This window comes from Gymnoscopelus microlampas (genome assembly GCF_963454915.1).
Source record: "Gymnoscopelus microlampas genome assembly, chromosome: 12".
In the NCBI taxonomy this organism is placed as follows: Eukaryota; Metazoa; Chordata; class Actinopteri; order Myctophiformes; family Myctophidae; genus Gymnoscopelus; species Gymnoscopelus microlampas.
In genome coordinates this window covers 31,745,085-31,768,779 of record NC_139949.1, presented here as the reverse complement: position 1 = coordinate 31,768,779, position 23,695 = coordinate 31,745,085, and the positions used below count along the sequence as shown (strand labels likewise).

Sequence of the window (23,695 nt, the reverse complement as noted above, 5' to 3'; positions counted from 1 at the left end):
ACAGAGCCTTTCAGGCTGTAGCTCCCAGGTTTTGGAACACTCTTCCACAGGTCTTGAGAACTGCAGCCTCTGTGGACATTTTTAAGAACAACCTTAAAACGCTACTATTTGAACAAGCTTTTGCAGATGTTACATGATCTTATTTCCATGTTTGTGTTGTTATTTGTTGTACTGCTTGAGATGAATTGTACAGGCTTTTTATGTTCTACCTGTTTAAATTACCTTGCTTTGTTTTAATCTCTATGTATGTGAAGCACTTTGTGAGTCCTCTCTGTGAGAAGTGCTATATAAATAAAATGTATTTACTAAATGAAGTTACAAATGGATACATTAACGCTGAGAATTGTATGTGCACTGATTGGTGGAGTGAATAACTTAATTGATTTAGCTCTATCCTAAATCCCAATCTGTTCATGGATGCCATTTGAGCAACATGCACTACAGCAAACATACACCACACTCTTTAATGATTATTAGGCTACATTTTAAATTAAAGAAAATTAAAGATCCGAAGTATTTGAAAAGGTAACCCTGCTGAAAAGGTGTTTTAAATCATATTTATGTTGTCAATGACATTAGCATTTTTATACAGCCTAGTGTGTTAAGCATAAGCCTAATGTTTTTTCCCCCATTCATTCTAAGTCACTAACGAGTTTATGAACAAAATCGACATTGAATGTAAACTCAACTCACAACTATTACAAAAGAATGGAATTGTCACATGCAAATAGAATGCATACTTCTAAATGTATAGCCTACATTTACATTATAGGCTAAATGTCACTCGGAATGTCTTAGGAAACTCGAAAATAATGACATTTTAAAGAATTACCACTTCTTGTTCAGACAGCAAAGCGCCTGATGATTTAGAAATCATCTCAATTCAAGTAATATTGGACATAGCCAGAGGTGACAATGCACTTTGTTTGATTAGCCAACCAATTAGACAACAAAGTTTGGCTTTCAGTAAAAGAAAAGAGCTAAACAAACTAAGTAGTAACAAATAAAGTTGATGGTTCTCCTTGGGTGTATAATATGTTTTATAGCCTAACAAGATATTTTCGAAATATATAGCGTGTGGGACGGTGTGGCAACGGATAGAAATAGGCTATTCATTATTGTTGACAAAGTTAAATTGTGTTTTCTCAAATCCATTGACTTGGACGTCTCATCTGGTCAATGGGGAATCCAGTTGGATTAGGAGGAGTTTGCAGTGGTGAAAAAGTACTCAAATATTTGCAATATCTGCAATGTAGAAATACTGTTACAAGTAAATGTCCGGAATTCTAAATTCACTTGAGTAAAGGTACTGGTATCAAAATGTACTTAAAGGACGACTTCACCCATTTTCAACCTATCTTTATATAATTGGTCCTCGCTAATACTCATGATAAAATGGTACAATTTTTTTCTACTTGGTCTGTGTCTCATAGGAGGGCTGTGGACAGTCCAGAAATGTGTCTACCAGTGACATCATCGTTAGGCAGATTTTCTTTTCTAAACAAGATTTCACATTTCTTATTTCGATTTTTATTAACGCGAGAACAATGGCTTCTATTATTGCATTGCAACTTTCCAGGAATAGAAAGGCTGCAGTTTCTATTAGCTTGGATTCTCCATCGATGATGTCACTGGTAGACAGGATTCTGAACTGTCCACAGTACTCCTCTGAGACACAGACAGTAGAAAAAATGGTGCCATTTTATCATGAGCATTAGTGAGGACCTATTATATGAAGATAGGTTGAAAATGGGTGAAGTCGTCCTTTGAAGTACTAAAAGTAAAAGTAGCCCACTCATTATGCAGAATGTCCCATTTCAAGTTTTCAAATGTATAAAACTCTTAGAAATAGAAGATCTACAAGCTCACAATGCATAGCATGCTTGTAGATCGGCTATTTTCAAATGGCCTAATTATAGGGCTGAAGTGGTCATATATGTTTTGTAATAATAATCTAAATCTACAAAGTAACTAGTTACTAAAGTTTTCAAATAATTGTAGTGGAGTGAAAGTACAATATTTGCCTCTGAGATGTAGTGGAGTAGAAGTAAAAGTATTTGGAAATTGGAAAGTACAAATTGTACTTAAGTACGTACAGTACTCGAGTATGTAGCCAGTTACTTTCCAACCACTAGGAGTTTGTTGACTACTAAGCTCTCCGCAGACCAAACCAAACCAAAAGCTTGTTTCATACCGTCAGAGTTGAGCTAAGGAGCAGTGGTACGGTTGCTGTGAGAGGGGACTTGGACTTTTCTCTAATCAAAATAGCCTACTTATTTGCAGAATTAGCCTAATCATCCTGGGGAAATGCGCCCAACTAATCGCCAGCTATGTTGTGCCGAAATACGCCTGGAGAAAGTGAGGGATGCAAACGGCATAAGTTTTTCCACAACACTTGAAACTGAGACAAATAGTGTCCATTTTACGAAAAACTCAACAGGAAACAGAACCGGGGTGAATAATTCCGACAATGCGGACGCGAATGGTTACGGTTACGGATCCATCAGCCACACGGCGCAGGAACCATCCTGTAACATGGAGAAGCAGCCAGCAGACGCGCCTCAGCAGCACGGTGGGGAAGACGACTTAAACGCTGCCAGCCGCCTAGCGAACAGTCGCTCCTCCAATTCATCCTGCGCCACCATTTCAGAAACCGCGAGAGAGCTCTGCAAAGCGGTGTCGGTGTCGCTTGGACTGGCCATGATGGACTCGAATGACATTATTAGTGACCTGGACCCTAACCACGCTCATTGTGTCGCACATGACCAAATGCGAGAAGACGACTATTTTGGCGTCGCTCCATTAAACTGCCCTGGCGCTGGAACAGGTGTCCAGTACGACTGTGATGATGACCGATCCTTAATGCACAGCAAGCAACTGGTGGGCATGTTCAAAAGTTTGGATTCTACCAGCGTTACCCTGCGCGACAGAAACTCTACTCCAAACGAAGAGGGGTTTGGACTCGATGAGGGTGATGAGACAACTTGCAAAGAATACCAAACCGCTCTGCCCAAAACACCCACGCCACGGAGCAAATGCGGCGACCCCCGAACGGACACGGATCACTTGGAGACGTCTTGCCCTTACGGCCCACTAGCGCCAGAGAACACGCCACACTTGCGCCCAACTTTCCCAGAGAGAATGTCTCATCATGTCTACAAAGCTCAAAGCGAAGGCTTGGAGGGCAAGTACGCTGACTACTTACAGGAGCAGTACAGCGTCAAGATTAAATCCGAAACCATCACAAGTGAACTTGGCAGTGGCGGGACAGCGTGGGGCACTAACTACGGTTATAGTGACAATGTCATTACTCAGCTTGGGGGACCCAAGCAGTGCATGAATAATACATACAGCACGGGGCCGAGCACTGCGTTCCTATGTAACCCCTATGAGAGGAGCGTCCTGCTTCACCATGATCGATCCAGACCTGATCAGTGGTTCCCCGGAGGGTTGATCGGCAGGTCGCCTTATTCCAACTCCAACTATGTGAAGAATGAAGTTGGTGACTGGCTGGATGTCTCGTATAACGATGCCAGGTAAGCTTATACAGTACTCTAAAACTTTTGTTTCTTTGACTGTGCTAGTGAAAATAGCAGATCTACAAGCTCACAACTCGTCGCATTTGCGCATCGTTGTGAGCTTGTAGATCGGCTATTTTCACTACCTCTTAAACATTTGTCTTCTAATTTATTGATTTTTAAAAAAAAAAAAATTTATATGTATTCATGAAATTTAAAAATGTTCATTTGCTCATTGGGAGCAGTGTTTGCGGTCACTTCGACATGAACCAGGAGGAGCCGGGATCGAATCGGTTCCCAGGCTACTATCTGTCTGTCTCCTTATTTTATATAATCTATACATGATAGTCTTCACTGTTTACGTAGGCTATAGGCCATTATGTAGGCTATTTATTATATACACCATTATGCTTGTTTAAGACTAGATATTAGCCTATTTGGCTTTGATCCCCTCCCCTCTCTCTATCAATTTTATATATCTATATATCTATATATATCTATATATATCCGTGTGTGTGTGTGTGTGTGTGTGTGTGTGTGTGTGTGTGTGTGTGTGTGTGTGTGTGTGTAAAATCTTACTAGTGCATGTGTGTCACTGTCCAAAGATGGAAACGGGAAAGATTGGAAACTGACTTGGATTTATTTGTATCAGTACCAGTCAGAGCGAGGTAAAAAGAGAGAAAAAAAATAAAGTGTATTAAATCTCACAAAAAATATAGAATAATCTTGTGTCTACTCTAATTTGCAACAAGACAACAAAGGTGTTGTTGCTGTATCAGCCTTTACATGAGCAATTTGTAAATAGATCATGGACTGTGAAGTTAGGTTCTGTAATTGATATTTTTTGTTAAACAACAGATTAGTTTTTAGGAGAAGAACAAAAGGGACAGGGTGGGGGCAGGGAGAGGGGGAGCAGGGAGTAAGAAATCAAACATAAAACAAGCATGTCAAAGAGAATATAAAAATATAAAGATTATGTGCATAGCATACAAAAGGTTGGCAAGGTTGACAGTAGGTGCGACAGTGGTAACACATTGGTAGGTCCACATAGTGGCCAATGCAGTGGCAGGTCTGTGCATGATTAGACATGGTCATGCACACCATAATTGTATCTTGTTCTCCAATTACTTTGTCTTCTCATTTATGTTAAATCACTTCCCATTTCAGTAGCTTATCCGTAGTTTTCTCCCTCCTGATTGGACTTTTTTTTTATCCCAACCTGAAAATGTATTTTCTGTTTACAAAAGACGTGGAGAGATGGAGACTGGAGCAATGATTGCTATGGGTATAGAGAGATATTTAACACATTGTGAAGATATTATCTTCACAAAACCATGGCTCGAGCTTGTATGGGCGATGTGTGAAATTGTGGGCAATTTGTTAGAGGAATAGTCAATGGGAGTGTCTAAATGCGAATTCATGAATCATTGTTCATCTGCAAATTTCTGTAGTGGTCCCAGTAATATTTGTTGTAGTTAAAGTGTACTGAAGTAGCATACTATATCACATGTGTTGCAATTTGCAAACGAAATGGGCATTTTTATCTTGTGGCCACCCACAATGATATGAAATGACTCATCAATCAATCATGCAGTGGTGGAAGAAGTACTCAGATACCAAAAAAAGTAAAAGTAGCGGTCATTGAGTTTGGATTTTGTGTGTGCTGACTTTGAATGTGTACAGGTGTGATTTTTTTTCTTTTTGTAAGTCCACACAAGTGTTTTGATTTGTTGTAGAAAAAAAAAGACAGAAAATAAACCATTCAATAATGTAAAAATACTCTTATGTGGACTTAATGTTATAGGCCAGTATATACTTTTTTTTACTTGAGTAAAAGTACAAAATTATTGGCATAACAATATTCTTAAAGGCAGACTAGGTAACTTTGAGCATAAATTAAAGAAATAAAATATATATATACATATTTATTTTGCTTTTTTTACCTCTATCAGCCACTATATAATTATGCTGCTGTGTTTCCCTGGAGAAAGACACATCCCTCTGGCTGTATTTTGGTTTTGTTTCACTGTTTATATTGACATTCATCCCTTGCAGGGACTAAAATGTCTGTGGGGGGAGAGGGGGCTCGGCCGGAGCTCAAAGGAGTTGTGCATTGAGTTGATTGATTGGGCCATAAGTGTCATAAGAGTTGATTGATTGGGCCACAAGTGTTGATTGGGCCGTAACTCGTTAGTGCTCTCTCTAATCAATGAATGCATCAAAGACAGCAATCACTTTGATACCTGTCAGAGAGGGGAGGGGGGCAGTGTGTGTACTCACTCAGATCTCTGATCCTGCCTAGTATCCCTTTAAAGTAACAAAGTATAAGTACTCAAATATTTCAAAATTTGTCAAACTTTAAAATAATATTGACGTGTTGTGAGCTTGTAGATCTGCTATTCTCTGCATCTTGTTGCAGAGAATGTGTTAAATAGCTCTCTATACCCATAGCAATCATTGCTACTGTACAGAGTGTTTCCTCAATAACAGGGCAGGAGTCTCCATCTCTCCACGTCTTTAGTAAACAGAAAATACATTTTCAGGTTGGGATAAAAAAAAAAGTCCAATCAGGAGAGAGAGAAAACTACGGATAAGCAACTTAAATGGGAAGTGATTTAACATAAATGAGAAGACAAAGTCATTGGAGCACAAGATACAATTATGGTGTGCATGACCATGTCTAATCATGCACATACCTGCCACTGCATTGGCCACTATGTGGACCTACCTATGTGTTACCACTGTCGCACCTATTGTCAACCTCGTCAACCTTTTGTATGCTAAAATAGGGCTTATGTGTTAAAAGATATATTTTGTAATAATATTAAAAATAAATCTGCAAACTAACTTGTAACTAAAGTTTTAAAATAATAATAGTGGAGTAAAAAGTACAGTATTTACCTCTGAGATGTATTTTCTATGAATTACACACCCCATGAAGCCTTGAATTTATGGATTATTTGTTTTTTTTTGTCACATTCCTAAGCCAATAATTTGATGACCGGATGTATTTTCGGTAGGAGACACAAAGAGTCTACTTTGTGTCTCCTACCGGATACATTAGCATCTTTCCGCTGGTAATCAAATTATTGGCTTAGGAATGTGACAAAAACAAAACAAAATCCATGAATTCAAGGCTTCATGGGGTGTGCAATTGATAGAAAATAAGTAATTTTTGGGGTGAACTACTCCTCAGTACAGTACTTGAGTAAATGTATTTAGTTACTTTCCAGTTTCCACCACTGCAATCATGCCCCCCCTCCCCCGAATAACATCGAGCAACTTCAGGTAGAAGAAATATGTTTCCATCATATTATTTGTGCTTTCCCAAATAATGTAGCCTATTGATTTGTGTACATCCCTGCTAAATAAGACGGGGGACATCTTCATTAAATGTGCTACTTTGGAAAACACTGTGGCAGCAACTTGACAACTGCGCAATCTGTGCAGTAAGTATTAAAAAGAAATTACTCGAAAGAGAAGAATTGGCACTTCTCGTGTGTGTGTGTGTGTGTGTGTGTGTGTGTGTGTGTGTGTGTGTGTGTGTGTGTGTGTGTGTGTGTGTGTGTGTGTGTGTGTGAGAGAGAGAATTGGCACTTCTCGTGTGTGTGTGTGTGTGTGTGTGAGAGAAAGAGAGGGTGAATGTGAGAGACAGGCTGCTGTGTATAATATACTGCTCAAAATAATTAAAGGAACTAGGGGTGTGCCGATACACTAATTTCACGAAACGATACGATATTGGGCTCACAACTTCGATACCATACGCACTTTTTTTATTTTGAAAATATATGGGGGAGAAAAAAAGCAAATGCAAACAAATAATTCTGTTTTTGCATTATTCAGACATGCAAACTTGTAGCTTTTCAGCTACAATAGCCGTTTTGAATCCAAATAGGGCAATAGTGTGACACCTGACCCGAAAAAAAAAAACATGTTGTCACCCTTTTCTCCTCGGGGCTATTTGCATGCCTGATTATTATGATTGTAAAAAAAAAAAAAAAAAAAAGTTTCAAAAGATATTTTTTTTCCCAAAACGATACATATCGTCACGAAAACGTATCGCGATATATCGCGGGACGATATATCGGCACACCCCTAAAAGGAACACTTTGATACATTATCATATATATTTTTTGTAATGATAATACATTTCTTTGAGCAGTATGCTATATACATCTGCATTACTCTGCAATCATACTGTAACCACCATGTCCTGTAATCTAAAAACGTTTAAGTGGTTGGTTATGGACATTTTGTTTCAAGAATGTACTTATTTTCTTGTGTGACCCTCAACGCAGGGGACCCTTCTACTAAGTAGTCTATATTTTATCATTTATTTTGCTGCTATTTACATTACTATGTTCTGTGTATATCATTTTCTTTTACAAATAAGGTTGACAGATTGAGGAATTTGTTTTTGTTTTTAGATACATTTTCAACATACATGAATACAACCATAATTACAACCAAAGATCAAACACGAGTTAAACACTGCAATTTGTTAAAAATTACACGTTTTATTGGGTCCGCTTTGTGGGTGTTGGCCCACTTGAGACCACCGACCCATAGAATTGAACTGGGACCATAAAAGACCACCAGTGGGTCCCGGGACTCACAAAGATTGTATACAAACTCTCTCACTCACACACTCTCTCTCTCTCATATTTAAAGGTCCAGTAGGTTTCATTAAATAAAACGTACAACAAGAGCTCAAAATATTATTGAATCAACTACTGCTTTCCATTGTGTTGTCATGGAATAAACATATTGAGAGGTTATATTCATTAGAATTCTTAAAGTTGACAATTATTGATTAAAGTATTATTAGTTCATTTAAAACCAGTATTTTCAGTACAAAAATATATCAGCATTGGCTCTATCTCCATCCATCTTCAACCGCTTATCCGGAGTCGTTTCCACTAGAGAGGTACTGACTCCCCGGGCAACATTTGCCACTTCATCTTGGGAGATTCTGAGGTTGTCCAAGGCCAGCATAGAGATATAATCCCCCCCATCTGGTCCTTGGTCTGCCAGGGAGTCTCCTCCCAGTGGGAGTGCACCGAGGACCTCCCGACAGAGATGCTCAGGAGGCATCCGTAGGCCTATTAGATGCCAGAACCACCCGTAGCTGGCTAATTTCCAAGTGAAGGAGCTGGGGCTCTACTCCAAGTCTCTCGCGGATGACTGAACTTCCCACCCTATCTCTAAGGGAGACGCCAGCCACCCATCTGAGAACTCATTTCGGCCGCTTGTATCTGCGATCTTATCTTTTGGTCATGACCAGCACTTCATGACTGTAGGTGAGAGTAGGAACGAAGATTGCTCTGTATATCGAGACCTTTTTGATTAACACCAAACTCCCAAATTCCCGGAGGGATCCTCCCACCACCACCACTGACAGCGCTCTGGTCAACACCTAAGCTGACGTGCGCAAGTCGCTCAAGTGGGCCACAAAGCGGCCAGGCCAAATTGTATCCCAGGCTGGGTAATCAGAACGTGTGTGGCGTAGCTGCATGGTTGTATTCAGCGTCATATTCAACCTCTTCCTTTCGATGTATGTAGTCCCCTCCTGCTTTAAGTCAATCACCCTTGATAATATGCTTAAATGGCATCCTGTTAAGGACCAAATTTGTAGCATTTTATTGCCCACACTGCATCTTCACCAAGAGATTCACAAGCAACGCCTTAAGGTAACTCCACTAAACAGACTACTTGAGACTACAGACTGCAACAGACTGGTAGTCGGTTGGCAAAAGTTGGCATTTTAGTTCAGCACAAACTGTCAGCCGACGTGCCCATTGTTGTGCTAATGCATTATAGCGCAGCCTGCCAGTGTTGCCAGGTCTGCTTATTATAAGCGACGCTGGGCTTGTTTCCCTGTAAAGTCGATTGTAAATAGGGATGTTTCCAGCGTTTTCTTTCACTGACGTGCTGTGGTGTAATGTAACCAAGTACATTTACTCAAGTACTGTACTTAGTACAATTTTTAGGTACTTTTACTTTACTGGAGTATTTCTTATTGTCTATACTTTTACTCCACTACAATTATTTAAAACTTTAGTTACTAGTTACTTTGCAGATATAAATCATTTCATTATAAAACATACATTAACCGCTTTAGCCCTATTTTATACCTAGGCTATTTGAAAATAGCCGATCTACAAGCTCGTTCCACACGTTGTGAGCTTGTAGATCTGCTATTTTCAAACATTTTGGTATTTTTACTTTTGGTACTTTAAGTACATTTTGATACCAATTCTTCTACTTTTACTCAAGTAAATTTTTCTGTATGTCCGCATGAAGTTGCCCATGCTCTGGTACACACCTACTGTAAACGAAACAGACCCAGGATTAATGTTATTACCTTCAGCTAGGTTTACCATCTATGACATGTCAAAATGTCCACTCTGAAAAGGGTCCATTGCCTTGGAGAGTACAGACTGTCATATTTTAACATTGGCTCCCATCGGTATATTGTTTATTGTTTATTAAATGGATCCCCATTAGCTGACGCCCAGGGCGCCAGCTAATCTTCCTGAGGTCCATAGAAGATACTCTACAGACTATATAAAAGCATGATAAAATACATAATATGACATTAAACTAAATAAGTACAACATTAGATTAACACACGTGCAAAGCAGAGTGTTTCAGGCTCTGATCCAGAGGTTTACCAGCTCTCTATTAAGTGCAAAACATATACTGTACCAACATTGTCTTAAACCCCTCCAGACTTAGACCTATACGTAGATTGAGTGTTCTAAGCTCTGAAACTGAGATTCCTGGCTCTTAAAATAGTGCAATAATCATAACAATAGTATAATATTAATAATACTATTAATAATTGTATAATAATAATAGTTAATTGTATAATAACAATTATAATCATGTAATAATGATTCCGTCATGTAGTCAACAGCCACAAAACTTTCCTCAAGTTTTTTAAGTTCCCTCAAGAATGTGCTGGTATCAAAACAAATTCATGCTGGGATCAGGCTGTCAGGCTTCCAGATTCTGTGGCTGCAAAACAGCCCCAAATAATTTCCCCTCAACCAACATGCATGGTTGGGGATGAGGTTCTTGTGGTGACATGCATTGTTTGGTTTTGATGGTATTACACCCACACTTTGGTCACGTTTACAGCCCAGAAGTCCTGTGGTTCATTCAGGTTAAATTTTCTAAAGCAAAGCCATTTGAAGCGTAGAGGGTTTTTCTCCTGGCTACTCCCTTTATGCAATCCTTGTTCAGTGTTTTTCTAAACGTGCACAGTTGACAGATCCCTGGTTGAAGCTGTACAATCCTGATTCTGCTGAGAACAATCCTTGATTTTCTGCGGACATTAAAAAACAGCCTAAAATTACCAAGCAATAATATATTAAGTTTTAATAATGAAGTAATCCTTTATGAAATAGATACAATTAGTTGTTATACCAATCTAAAACACTGTGGACCCTTGTAATTGAGTCAATGTTACTGGTTATAAATAGAGATGGTCCGATACTAATCACTGATCCAATCATGTGGGAAGGCATTTCTATTTTTTTATATTTTATTTATTATAATTTTTGTATTTATGCATGTAGAATTTATTTTTACCATTTATGTTTATGTAGCAATACAATACAGATTGCAGAGTAATATAAAAGACAATATGTCTCAAAACACTGGCTTACAGTTAAATTATTGGCGACTAAAGAAATATGAATGAAAGAAATTAAGACAAATACTACTGACTGCCTCTGAACATTGGCTTGCAGTTTTTGAACATAGCCAAAATCTTAGAAGTCACTTTAAGTTTAGCTTGAGGGAGAGGGTCTACCTTCTACAGGGAATTACTTGATATGTTAGGCTGCAGAAAACATTCAGTTGGATATTAAACACACTTAGACAAGACACTACTGCAGGGGTCTTCAACTGATTTTGACCCAGGGACCACCATCCTGACAAAGAGCAACCTGGGGACCACCACTATTGTGCGTGGTGGGTCCATCATAGACCCACCCCACACAATAGTGGTGGGGGGTTCATGCACCACAGGGAGCTGGAGAAAATAGCTATAATATCAATATAATATCTAATAATATACAGTGATTTTGTTTGAATATGATGGAATATGATTAAGGATTACTGTGATTATGGTAAGCTCACATTTCATATCACACACCATACAGTAAGAACTCCTGTAAGATATTAAAAGTAAAAAAAAAATACCTGCAATACCTCCACGGGTTGAAAACCCCTGCACTACTGCTTTTACAGCTGCCATTCATTAGGGCTGGCAACACCGAAACCCCTCTCTCCCCCCCCTCTTCTCTACTCCACGCCGAAATGGGCAGCGTCTATCCACAAGTTTCCTAGGGCGTTGTGGGCATCACTTCCTGTCGGTTTTATCCCTGATACTTGATCAAATCGACAAAGTGATGCCCACAACTCCCTAGGAAACTTGTGGATAGCGGGGCTCTTTTTAAACATTTCAATTCAAAGCTTTATTGGCATGGGAAACATACATTTACATGGCAAAATAGTCTCGTGTGGCCAGACTGTTGCCTCCCACAATTTACAAATGTTTCCGGCATACAGTCTGGGACTCGGAAGCTTTGATCATGCTTAAGGGGAAAGCGGAAGCCCCTCCCCTACCCACTTCCGTTTTAGCATTGTGCAGTGGCGCAAAGGAGTCCGACTGGAATCAAAACAACAAGTGTTAAATAATATAAATATGATATATGTATGAATATATATACAAATATATATATGTATCATATATGATACATATATGAATATAATGATAAACAATCCTCGCACAAATAACATGAATCTACCTATGACTCTATGCTTCCGCCTCGGTTCTGTTTCCACTGGGACTACAGGTCCGCGGGCACCGCGTCGTGATTGGTCGAATGTTTTTCCGGTCTGAGTAGCTTCCGTTAAGCAGCTTTCGGGAAGTGGAGTTCCAGACTCTATATAGCATTCAGAGATTGTGGAATAGTTGTCTGGTGACGCGAGACTAATGGCAAAAGGTAAAACCAAATGAAAGATAATAAATGATTGTACAATTAAAGATGTATTGTAGCCATAGACTGTATAAAAGAAATGGACGAAGGGAACGTGACGTCACCCATTGGTTTCTACAGACCGTAAATTAAGCCGATTGTTCAGGAACGTGCAATCCGCCATCTTTCATATATTCCATTGGGCACGCCGGAACTCAAACGCTATTGCTTGAGACCAGACAATTTTAGAATAAATGGGACCATAATTTAGCAAAACGCATATCATGAAAGGAGACTTTAAACCAGCGACTGGAAGCATATAGTATTTATGACAATTTTTATTAAGGTAAGAAAATATAGTCTAAAGTTTGTCAAAAACCCATCCGCTTACAATGAGAGAATATTCTTTCTGACACTGACACAATATTCTTTCTGATCCCAAAACAAACTTGTAAGGCTACTTCTTGGCCTCAATTACAAAACCCATCTAACCCCTGATCATTTTGATAGGATTGGATGGCTTAGGGTTGAGGACAGAGTACAGCAACTTGCTATGGGCCTGGTCTTCAAGATATACCACAACATTGGGATCCCCCTGTATTTGTCAAAATACTTCCAAAATGATAATGATGTCCATGGTCACAATACCAGAGGCAGCTCCACAAACCTTGTCCAACCCTTTTTTGGCTCAACAAAAGGGAAGTAACTCGTTCTCATGCTATTCATCAAAAATGTGGAAAGCCCTACCAAAAGGAATAAAGGAGTGTAAAACCCTACTCTCTTTCAAAACTGCCCTAAAGATACACCTTCAGGAGGCTGCAATTGGAAAATGGCCCCTGTCTAAGTCCTAACCTAACCTACCCCCCTACCCCCCCCCCCCCCCCTCTCCTTCTTTTGTACATATTTCTCACTCTTCATACCAGTAACATGTAAACTGATTGCGAACGCGGAAGGAGCCTCCGCCCAAGTGGAGCTTACTATGAAAGTCTGCTCAGCTTGTGTGCGTGTGTGTGTGTCTGTCTGTCTGTGTGCAGTGCACTGCCTGGGTGCGGCCAACAGAGTGCGCCAGAGTGCAGCTACAGTCAAAACACAAACACACACACACACACACACACACAAAGTCTGTAAATATACAATATTTTCGAGCTGCGTTCGCTTCCAGCGTTCGCGCGTCTTACTTGTTGTATGACATTCTATAGTAGTTGTGTATATCTGTCTGTCTCTTATATGTCATCATGATTTGTGTGCGTGGGGAACTCATTGGAAACAAGCTCAGTGCTTTTATGAGTCTTCCAATTTAGTAGACCTTGTATTGTGAATTTGTACTTCCATGTACTGTTGTTCTCATGTCTTACTAAATAAAGTACATCAATCAATCAATCAATCACACCTGCAGCCACCTACTGGCCATTTATATGAACTGTCTCTCTTCCGTATTGGCCTCATTGTAAATATGTCAGGCTGGCCCCTTGATTGAAGCCCTAGAGAAATGTGTTAACAGAGCTGTGTAACATTGCAACTATGCACTGAAGTATAGTAGGTACAAAGGTTCTATGACATTCATTTTCATTTTTTGGGGGGTTTTATGACCTCAATTAGACCCAAAAAAACTGAACTTTGAACATTCAGTGGATTTTCTGTGGTCTGGGGCTTTCTGAATAATTAGGCTGAAAAGTAATCTGTCATTGGCCCCTGGACTTGATGTCAGTCCATCCCATCCAGTTAATTCCCATTCCTGTGGGGGGGGGGGGGGGGGGGGGGGGGGGGGAGCAGAGGCGATGATTGATAGTCAAAATCCCTCAACAGCGACACCCGCAGGCAAAGATTTATTTTTTCATTGCAGTTGAAAAGGCTTTAGAAATCAGAGAGAAAAAATCCTGCCATGGATCACGTACAGAGTCTACTCTGTACGTACAGTAGGTCTATATTGAGGTCAGCACAGTGCAGGAATTCACATGATTCACACCTTATGGTGGTTGTATTCATTGGATGTCCTTTTCCTGTCACAACAGCTCACAGATCTTGCTGCTGTGTTTGCACATTGCTGTACTTCACCAAGCAGATATGGATGTTTTTTTTGTTATTAGTCATGTTCTCAAATTCTTTTTGGGTGTTTGTAATCTGTGGGAAATATGTGTCTCTGATGTCTTGGTACGTCTGGCAGGTATGGCCACCCCTCCTTCTCTGTCTAGAGTTGGGTCAATTTTCCAGTTTGTCTGGTCCGGTCAGATCTACAAGCTTAAACATGTAAAATTTGATGTGGACTGATTGGACCTGTTAATGTCGTTATGACATGTGCTGGCAAAATAGAAATGGACAGAAATGGCAACCTATGCCGATGACATTGCGTTTTCTTACCGACTGTTAAATCAATCATTGTTTTTTAATAATATATATTTTTTCCTTTTTAAAAATGTTCTACAGACAACACAAGACACAGACATACTCCTCCTATTCCACAGTCCATCAACACCATCAGTAGTTCTGTATAATGATATAACATAGCCAGCCACATAAAACATACCACAACAACACTCCATATAGCACATGGCAGGACAGATCACGTGCAGATATAGGCACCTAAACACAACATAAGTAGTCATATTCAAATTTCCAAAATCTTCTTCAAAATCTTTTAAAAGAGGAGGGTACCAGCAAGAAGGACATTGACCTTTCAGAAGGATCCCAGAGATTTCTTCGGTTAGGAAATAGTCTAACATTGGGGCCCATAGCTTCAGAAAAGATGTTTTGTTGCCTCTATATACTGCACAGAATCTCTCGTGAGGGAGTACCCCAAAGATCGCTCTGTACCAGAATTGGATGATAGGGGGCTTCTCCTTAATTCAATTTATCAAGATGCATTTTTGGGCTAATAATAGGAGTTTATCAAATCGTAAATATTGTGAAGATGCCAAATTAGTCCCTTTTGAAGTGAAACCCAAGATGAAAGCTCCCGGGTTCCTTCTTTATTTTAACCTTAAAAATATCACTTAACTCTCGTGCCATATAACCCCAAAACCTGAATATCCACTTGCATTCCAAAAAATAATGATAGTAAGTTCCAAGATCTGCATGACATTTAGAACACAAATGACATTGAGCGCTCCATTTTGTTTAGTATTCAGGACTCATGGATGAACTGCAACAGCACCTGCTCAAATCGGCATTGCTGGCACGTGCCATGAGGCTGAATGGCCACACACCACTGTGCTGTGTTTCAACGTGCTGTATTAGTCGTTTGCATTGTGTCACCTGGACACAGTGACACAGGCAAAATGTTTTTCTTTTTGTCACTGACTTTGAATAAGTGACTCCTAATAAATGGTAGTGCAAATCCCAGGACCACACTCTGGTAAAACCACGGTGTGAGAATGTCAACAGTGCAGGTATGGAAATCTTTACAAAACCACCTTTACATATGATCATTCAAAATTACTTTAACTATTTAACTGCTAGAGTAAGAGTGTAATAGTGTCACCCCAGTGCCAGTGCGAGAGGAACAGGCAAGAGGAACGGATATATAGACATTTTCCCACAGGAAATAAACAGCTTTTATTTTTTTAAATGACGTCAATTCTGGGTCTGTCGTCATCTGGCAGTGAAGAGTTAATATCTTCATTCAATACAAAAACCTGCCAAATACTGATTTCTACCTACGACTATCTATGATGGGAGGTTACTCTACTATGACCTTATGACAGGAGGGGATGATTACTTCAGATCCTGTATGTACTGGTTGTGGACGAAAAGTATTGGCACCCTTGCATTTTTGTCAAATAACACTCAATTTCTTCCAGAATCACTTAAGTCACGTGCCACATGACTCCAAAACCTGGGTTAATTGAAATATTAAAATAAATATATGTTTTAATGTCAACATCAGCAAAGTCCTCATTCTGCCGTTTTGTGTCACTGCATGTACCACACTGAGCATGGACAAAAGGAAGAAACGCAGAGAATTGTCTTAGGAGGATAGAGAGAAGATTGTAGCATCTATCTCCAGAGACTACCTAGACATGACCTTTTTAAATATCTCCAAATTAGACATTGGATTCAAGAAAAATCTACAGATTTTCCAATTATCCTAAATAAATCCCCCCTGGAGGATCACATGGTTAGTGAACTTATTACCTCTACTAAAGGACTAACATCCTCTATATATAGTATTATAAACAAAAATCTCAGATCTCAGAAAGTTCAGATTTCTACAAAACATAGACCGATGCAATTTAACATTTTTAACAGAACTTACTTTACACCGCTCAGGTTGCACGATTGATGGGAATATTTCTGCCTCCTTGTGCCAAAGGTGTAAGATAACTGTCAAGGACCGAGTTGGTCGGAAGGAGAGACACAGGGAAACTTGGTTGTTGGTTTAAAATAATGTTCCTTTTTTTGTATTTATTTTTCTTTCTTTTTGTGTTTCATTTCAAAATAATAATTTTAACATATAACAAACAAATGTGCTCAAAATAAACAAATCAAACTAAATAACTAAACAGAAAATGGGACTGAACAACACAACTGAACTGTAAACTGAACTAACCACAATGACAGGAGAGGTGGACATATATAGGGACGGGTCAGACCACTGTTAACACAAAAGGGGGAAAAGACAAAGACTACCATTGAAACACACACTCAAAACCCCTGCCCCACCCCATGGTACAGAGGGACTGTGGTGCAGTCCAATTTCTCATTAGCTGTAGATCTGGAGCAGCTGATCCCTATTGCTTTGGCCAGCCCATCATGTCCATATATGTCAGTCAAAAGAAGCGACTCTAGGCCACACCAGCACTTCAAACCTATACATCGGCTATTTGAAAGCCGATCAACAAGAACAACCAGAACCTGCCGAAAATGATATATATTTTTTGATTATTTTTTAAACATTTTTTTGTTCCATTGCTGTCATCATGGCTGTGCCTCTGTTGTAGAGCTACATGATTATGGCAAAACTTATAATCACTATGGGTCCATATTGAGATCAGTTATTTAGAACATATATTTATTTATTCTGTAGAATTATTTATTTACTATTGTGTAGTAATAAAAGACTATGTCCCAAAACATTAGCATGCCATACGGAATTATTGTAAATTAAAGACATATTAATTAAAAAAAACAAAAACAAATATGGAATAGCCTAACAAAAGGCAATATAATGTCTGCAGTAACATTATTGCACATAGCCAAAATACATTAATAATATTAGGCCTGCCATTCCTTCCTTCCAAGTCACTTTCAGTTTCATTTTAGCAAGACATGTACACGCGCGCGCGCACGCACGCACGCACGCACGCACGCACGCACACACACACACACACACACACACACACACACACACACACACACACACACACACACACACACACACACACACACACACACACAATCAAAGAAAGCTTTACAGCTGGTGTTAATTATCTTGCACTGCGCATACAGGATCTTAACTAGCACCTCTGACATGGATTTCTAGTTTGGTTAATTCAAGATGACAACAGCAAAGCTTGGTTACAAAGTTAGTATTCCTTCCTTCCTATGTAGCCTACTTGTCTTGAGTTGAGACGCGGACACTGCTCTCTCTAGCAGCTCTCTACTCCTCCATTCAAACAGTGTGTTACGAGAGGGACGCGGCTGCTCTACTTCTCCCCACGACGGTGTTTTACCGATTGGATTGTGCTGTTTGTGTATGTCTGCTAAACATTCAATAATATTTTTGAATATATATTAAATAGTTAAAATAATTTCTGTGTATTCATTGTCGATAGCTGCCCGTCTGCCACCCGGCCCACCCCGCGATTGACTTAGAAGGCTTTAATGATCTACCAGTAGATCGTAATTGACTGGTTGGTTACCCTGTGTTTAGGAATACCAGGTGAATAACGCCGGATTTGCCGGTAACCGTCTTCCATGCCGACATCTCGCCACTCCGACTAGTGGCTTCCGCGTGCGGTTAGGGTTAGGGTGAGGGTTAGGTATAGGGTTCGTTAACGTCGGAAAGGCGACATGTCGGAAAGCCGCCATGTAACCGGATTTGCTCCAGGGCGCCTGTGTTTTGGGGCGAGCGTTTGGTATTCGTCTGTAGTGCGCAACTGCGCCAAAGAAGTTTTACTCTGGGAAGGTAACCTCACGTCACCAGACTTTCCACTGGGAAGGTGAAATCAGACTCCTCCATTCATTGCACTGACCCAAGTTTATATATTTGTAGGCCAAAGACATTTTGTAATGTTCAAGGTTTCTTTATTATTACATCTTGTGTACATGAGAGTAAATATTTTGTTCCGGTTCTTCATACATCGTTGCAGCAATAAAAATATAGCCTGTGTGTGTGTGTGTGTGTGTGTGTGTGTGTGTGTGTGTGTGTGTGTGTGTGTGTGTGTGTGTGTGTGTGTGTGTGTGTGTGTGTGTGTGTGTGTGTGTGTGAGTGGTGTTTCATGGTAACATAACAGGGCCTGTGACAGGGCCATGACAGCTCAGTGCTGTAAGAGGGTGACAGGGTCTCACATCCCATATACAGTACAATTCTACTTTTTTTTCTCCTCTCTCTCTCTCTCTCTGTGAAGTAGGCTAATAATGACATAATCATCACATACTAACATTCCAGTTTAATGTAAAATCTGATATTTGGAAATCGATTAGATATTTTCTAAATGATATAAGCAACGCATGGATTAAAGTTCTCAGTCACCACGACTGATTTCAGTCATTTGGATTCCGCAGAAGTCAGCATGTCTTCTATGGAAGCGTGTCATGCACCGTAAATAGGCGATCTACAAGCTTACAACATACCGCACTGCGACGTGTTGTAAGCTTGTAGATAGCCTATTTTCGGTTATTGGCAAACTAGCAATAGAATGCATTTTTAATCTTGCAGAAAATCCTAATGATCTCAGATATTTCATAAAAGCAAAGGTTAACCCTTTGGCGTCTGGCGTTTTGTTTTAAAACACAAAATGACTATACTTTTTTGTCAGGGCTGATATGGCCGACTTGAGCATCGATCTGCAATTTCTTTAGCGGCAAAACAGTGTGGCAAAACACCATAATTCTACATATTGTGCTAATTGTTAATGAAACTAGTATGTGGGGCTGCTCCTTTACCGCTGTTTCACAAATCGCATATTAGGCCTAACAAAATTATTTGTTGTGAGATTTTATTTTGCTTTAATCCATGGCAACACAATAAAGAGAATAACAAAGTCATATTACCAGCTTGCGCCAAGCTAAAACCCCTGAAAAAGTACTGCCATGACTCTTGCATGTTACTAAACATTACAAAAAAACAAAACATTAAATTCCAGAGTTAATTCACTTAAAAGGTCCAGATCAAGGACCAAATTGTTACATTGTTGCATTTGTCATTAATTCTGGTTAAATTGTATATTTTCTTCTAAATGAGCCAAGTATAAAGTCCCTTTAAATGGAAATACTCAAATAAAGTACAGTCTGTGTGTTTATAAGCAATTAAGCATTACTCATTTATGTAGTGTACTTAAATACAGTAAAGTCTGTATTCAATCAATGCAGTGAACATTAAGACTTCCAAGCAGTTGGTCCTCGCACATACTGTATCTGTAATAGACCCAGTTAGGTCTGAAAGAGGGTTTGGACCAGGTTTGAACTGAGAGACCTAACGACCAGATAGAGACCAACCCCACACACACACACACATACACACACACACACACACACACACACACACACACACACACACACACACACACACACACACACACACACACACACACACACACACACTTCAATGAGTTCAGTTTACGTAGCACAAGGGACACTACACACATTATATCAAATGACATAGCTGACTGTAACCTCTATATTTTATATGTACTTATGTTAGTAAAGTTCACCTTTTCTATATTCATCAGTTCCCAGTGGCTACAGTGTGATATTTAGGCAGTTCATCCAAGCAGATAGCTCACAATGCAAGGAGAAGAGACAAATATACTCAGGGTCCCTGTTTTTCGTCAATGATGTCAACGATGTTTCAAGCAATAACCAGACATGCTAGTTGCTGTGTATTCTGCATTTTACCCCCCAAAAAACATTACATTGAAGATACAGTAGATAATAGTATTCCAGGCCCAGCTAAGTTTTGTCTTTGTATGCCCTTGAGGTATCGTTATGTCTTCATGCACTTCCAGTCCCTCTGTGCCCAAGGTTGCATTTGGGCGACTGTTTTGTCCTCCTTGTCTCCATGTGTTGATGTCCACATCGTTCTCACACACTGCAGTCATCACAGTCTTTATCACACACACACACACACACACACACACACACACACACACACACACACACACACACACACACACACACACACACACACACACACGCTACACTGTCCTTACACAGCACTAACTGGAAAACTACAGATTACTTAATCAGATATTATGTATTACAGTAGGTGAACGTACTGTAGATAGGGTGTGTTTGGGTGGAGAAGGAATAGTTTTCGGTAATTAAGGAAAATACACAATTCAAATGTTTGTGTGCAGCTGCTTTAATTTGACATGTTTTATGTCGATAACAGTAGTAATGATAATATGTGTTACATCAAGTTTGTTATGGAATTATTTAATTAGTACATCATGGTCCAGATTAAGTGGTGGATATCATGATGGCATGAATTTCCATATTAACCCACAAAACGTATCCTTTTTATTTAAAAATGTGTACATATCATCGATCTTATTTAAATGATCATCACTTGCATCATTATAATGCTGAGCAATTGTAAAAAATCTAATATCAAGAACTTACAGTGTATGAAATCTCAGTCACTTGTTTTCTGTTCTAGTAAAAAATAAAAAAGCTTATCTAGATGGAATTTTCGAGTTGGAAAATGTCCTTTTTATCGTCGCTGCCAGGTGGAAACCTTGTACTGTATGTCCAAAACGCTACTTTACAGGAAATGGGGTTAAAAAAGAACCTGTGTTCCAAAGGATTATTATTTAGTTACAAGTTTTTGTTAACACTTTTGATTAGTTCAATATTTAAAAAAACACAGGCTAACCACTTTCAACTAGGCATCCCAAGTTGGGCATGTCATTTTAGGCGAATATATAAAACAAATGAATGTTTAAAAAATAGCAGATCTAAGCTCACAACGCGCCGTGATGCGACATGCTACGGGCTTGTAGATCTGCCATTTTTGCTACTTTTGCGTGACACTGCTATACGTCGAAGTATAACATAGGGCATTAATTTATGGAAAAAAGTATAAAGATGAATGAATGGGGGCTCAGGTGGGGCAGGGCTTAAGTATTTGCCAACCACTTCAGAGTCTAGGGGTTCGATTCCACCACGGTGCATCCAGCTTCGTCAAGTGTTGTAGCAACTCATATGTAATAACGGTTCATAGTGTAATAACGGTTCATAATGTAATAACCTAAATGTAATAAAAGCTCAGAGTGCATAACGTAATAATAGATTTTTGCATAATGTAATGTGTTAGATTAAGAACCTTATGTAGCCGCCCATAATGTAATAACAGTCTAATAAAGGCTCATATTGTTGAGAAAAGTGTTACATTGTAATGATCAGTGTCAGTATCATGGTCAGTATCATGGTCAGTTTCATGGTCAGTATCAGGTCAGTTTCAGGTCAGTTTCATGGTCAGTATCATGGTCAGTCACATGTCAGTATGGCTGCGTAAGGATCTCAATGTAACACATTATTACATTAAGCTAAAATATGTTATTGCACTCATGATTTTATTACATTATGAGCTTATTACATTATGAGCTTTTAGGTTATTTAGGTTATTACATTATGAACAGTTATCACATTATGAGCTGTTACATTAAGTTGCTACAGGTGTCTATACAAACATAATTGCCCCATGTTCGGGGGAAGGTGATATTTGTCACTGCACATACTCCTACGGGCTGGGGTGGCACCTGTCAGCATGGAGTGTTGGGCGGGAGGAGTAGGGCGGAGGCACAGTGTCCTCCCGGTGGGGGCTCCTCACTGGCAGGTGAGCCAGTAGGATACGCCAGCAGGGATAGCACACAGAAATGTGTGTGGGGAGGAATTCATTGGCATAACGACTAAATCGGCGAGGAAAAAGGGGTAAAAAGCAAAAGGAATATACAATATGGAGGTACAAGTTTTATACCCGACAGCAACAAACTATTGTTTGTCGTCTGTTTGGAAAATGTCCACTAGCCTCTGTATAATTTTTTGCATGTATATGTATGTTTGCATTTAGATATGAGAGCAGCAAAGAGCACATGTTTCCCATGGAGTTCTTCTTTCCACCACAAAGATCTTGCCTGATCTGTGCAGATGAGGCCTCTGGCTGTCATTATGGTGCGCTCACCTGTGGCAGCTGCAAAGTTTTCTTCAAGAGAGCAGCAGAAGGTAATGTCATTGCTCAATCTGGAATTTGAGTGCATCCACCCCTTATTAACCACTTAACCCATTAAGACCTGAGGCCCATTCTACAAATCCATCTAAATCCTAACTGTATTCTGAAAAACGTATGTTGCTATATCAGTGGTTCTCAAACTTTTTCATGTCAAGGACGCCCAAAATGATATGTACTTGGCTGCGGACCCCCATCTCAAAATATTTTGTTTGAGTAAAAAATGTTTGCTTTAAAATATTCAAAGATTTGCACAACATGATTTACAAGCTCATAGCTCGTCACTTTGTGTAGCGCTATGAGCTTGTAGATCTGCTGTTTTTGAATAGCCAAAGTATAAAATATGGCTAAAGTGGTTAAAATTATTGTGACGCTATATTAACTACTTTTGCTGGGGACCTCCTGGTACCCCCAAGGACCCCTGGGGGTCCCCGGACCCCACTTTGAGAACCAATGTGCTATATAGCTAAAATGACACAGATTCTTTTAATGGGCTAAACCCTCTCTATTCTTAATAAAACGGACCTGAGTTACAACTGTAATCTGAAATATTTTCGCCAAAAATAGCCAATCTCCAAGCTCACATGTTGCGATGAATTGTGAGCTTGTAGATCTGCTATGTTTGGCAAATGTTCCCCCCAGAATATGGATGCGGGGTTCAAGTGGTTAAGGTATCACCATTTGCTCACATAATATATTGATTCAACATCCTTTTCTCTCTGTAAATGGTTGACATAATTATTGATACAGTGACTGTCAGTATTTAGCCTTATTTGTTGTAAATGGGAGCAAAATATGTG

The 23,695-nt window shown here is 39.5% G+C and overlaps 1 protein-coding gene across 1 annotated transcript in view; it reads left to right on the top strand.

Moving 5' to 3' along the window:
- The first annotated feature begins 2,172 nt into the window (after window positions 1-2,172).
- The window catches only part of ar (androgen receptor), a 44,929-nt gene continuing 23,406 nt past the window's right edge, over window positions 2,173-23,695 (top strand). Inside the window, exons 1-2 of the mRNA XM_084073908.1 lie at window positions 2,173-3,536; window positions 22,740-22,891. Of these exons, the coding sequence (XP_083930034.1) occupies window positions 2,308-3,536; window positions 22,740-22,891 (1,381 nt within the window). The 5' untranslated portion in view covers window positions 2,173-2,307. The remainder of the gene's footprint in view (window positions 3,537-22,739; window positions 22,892-23,695) is intronic.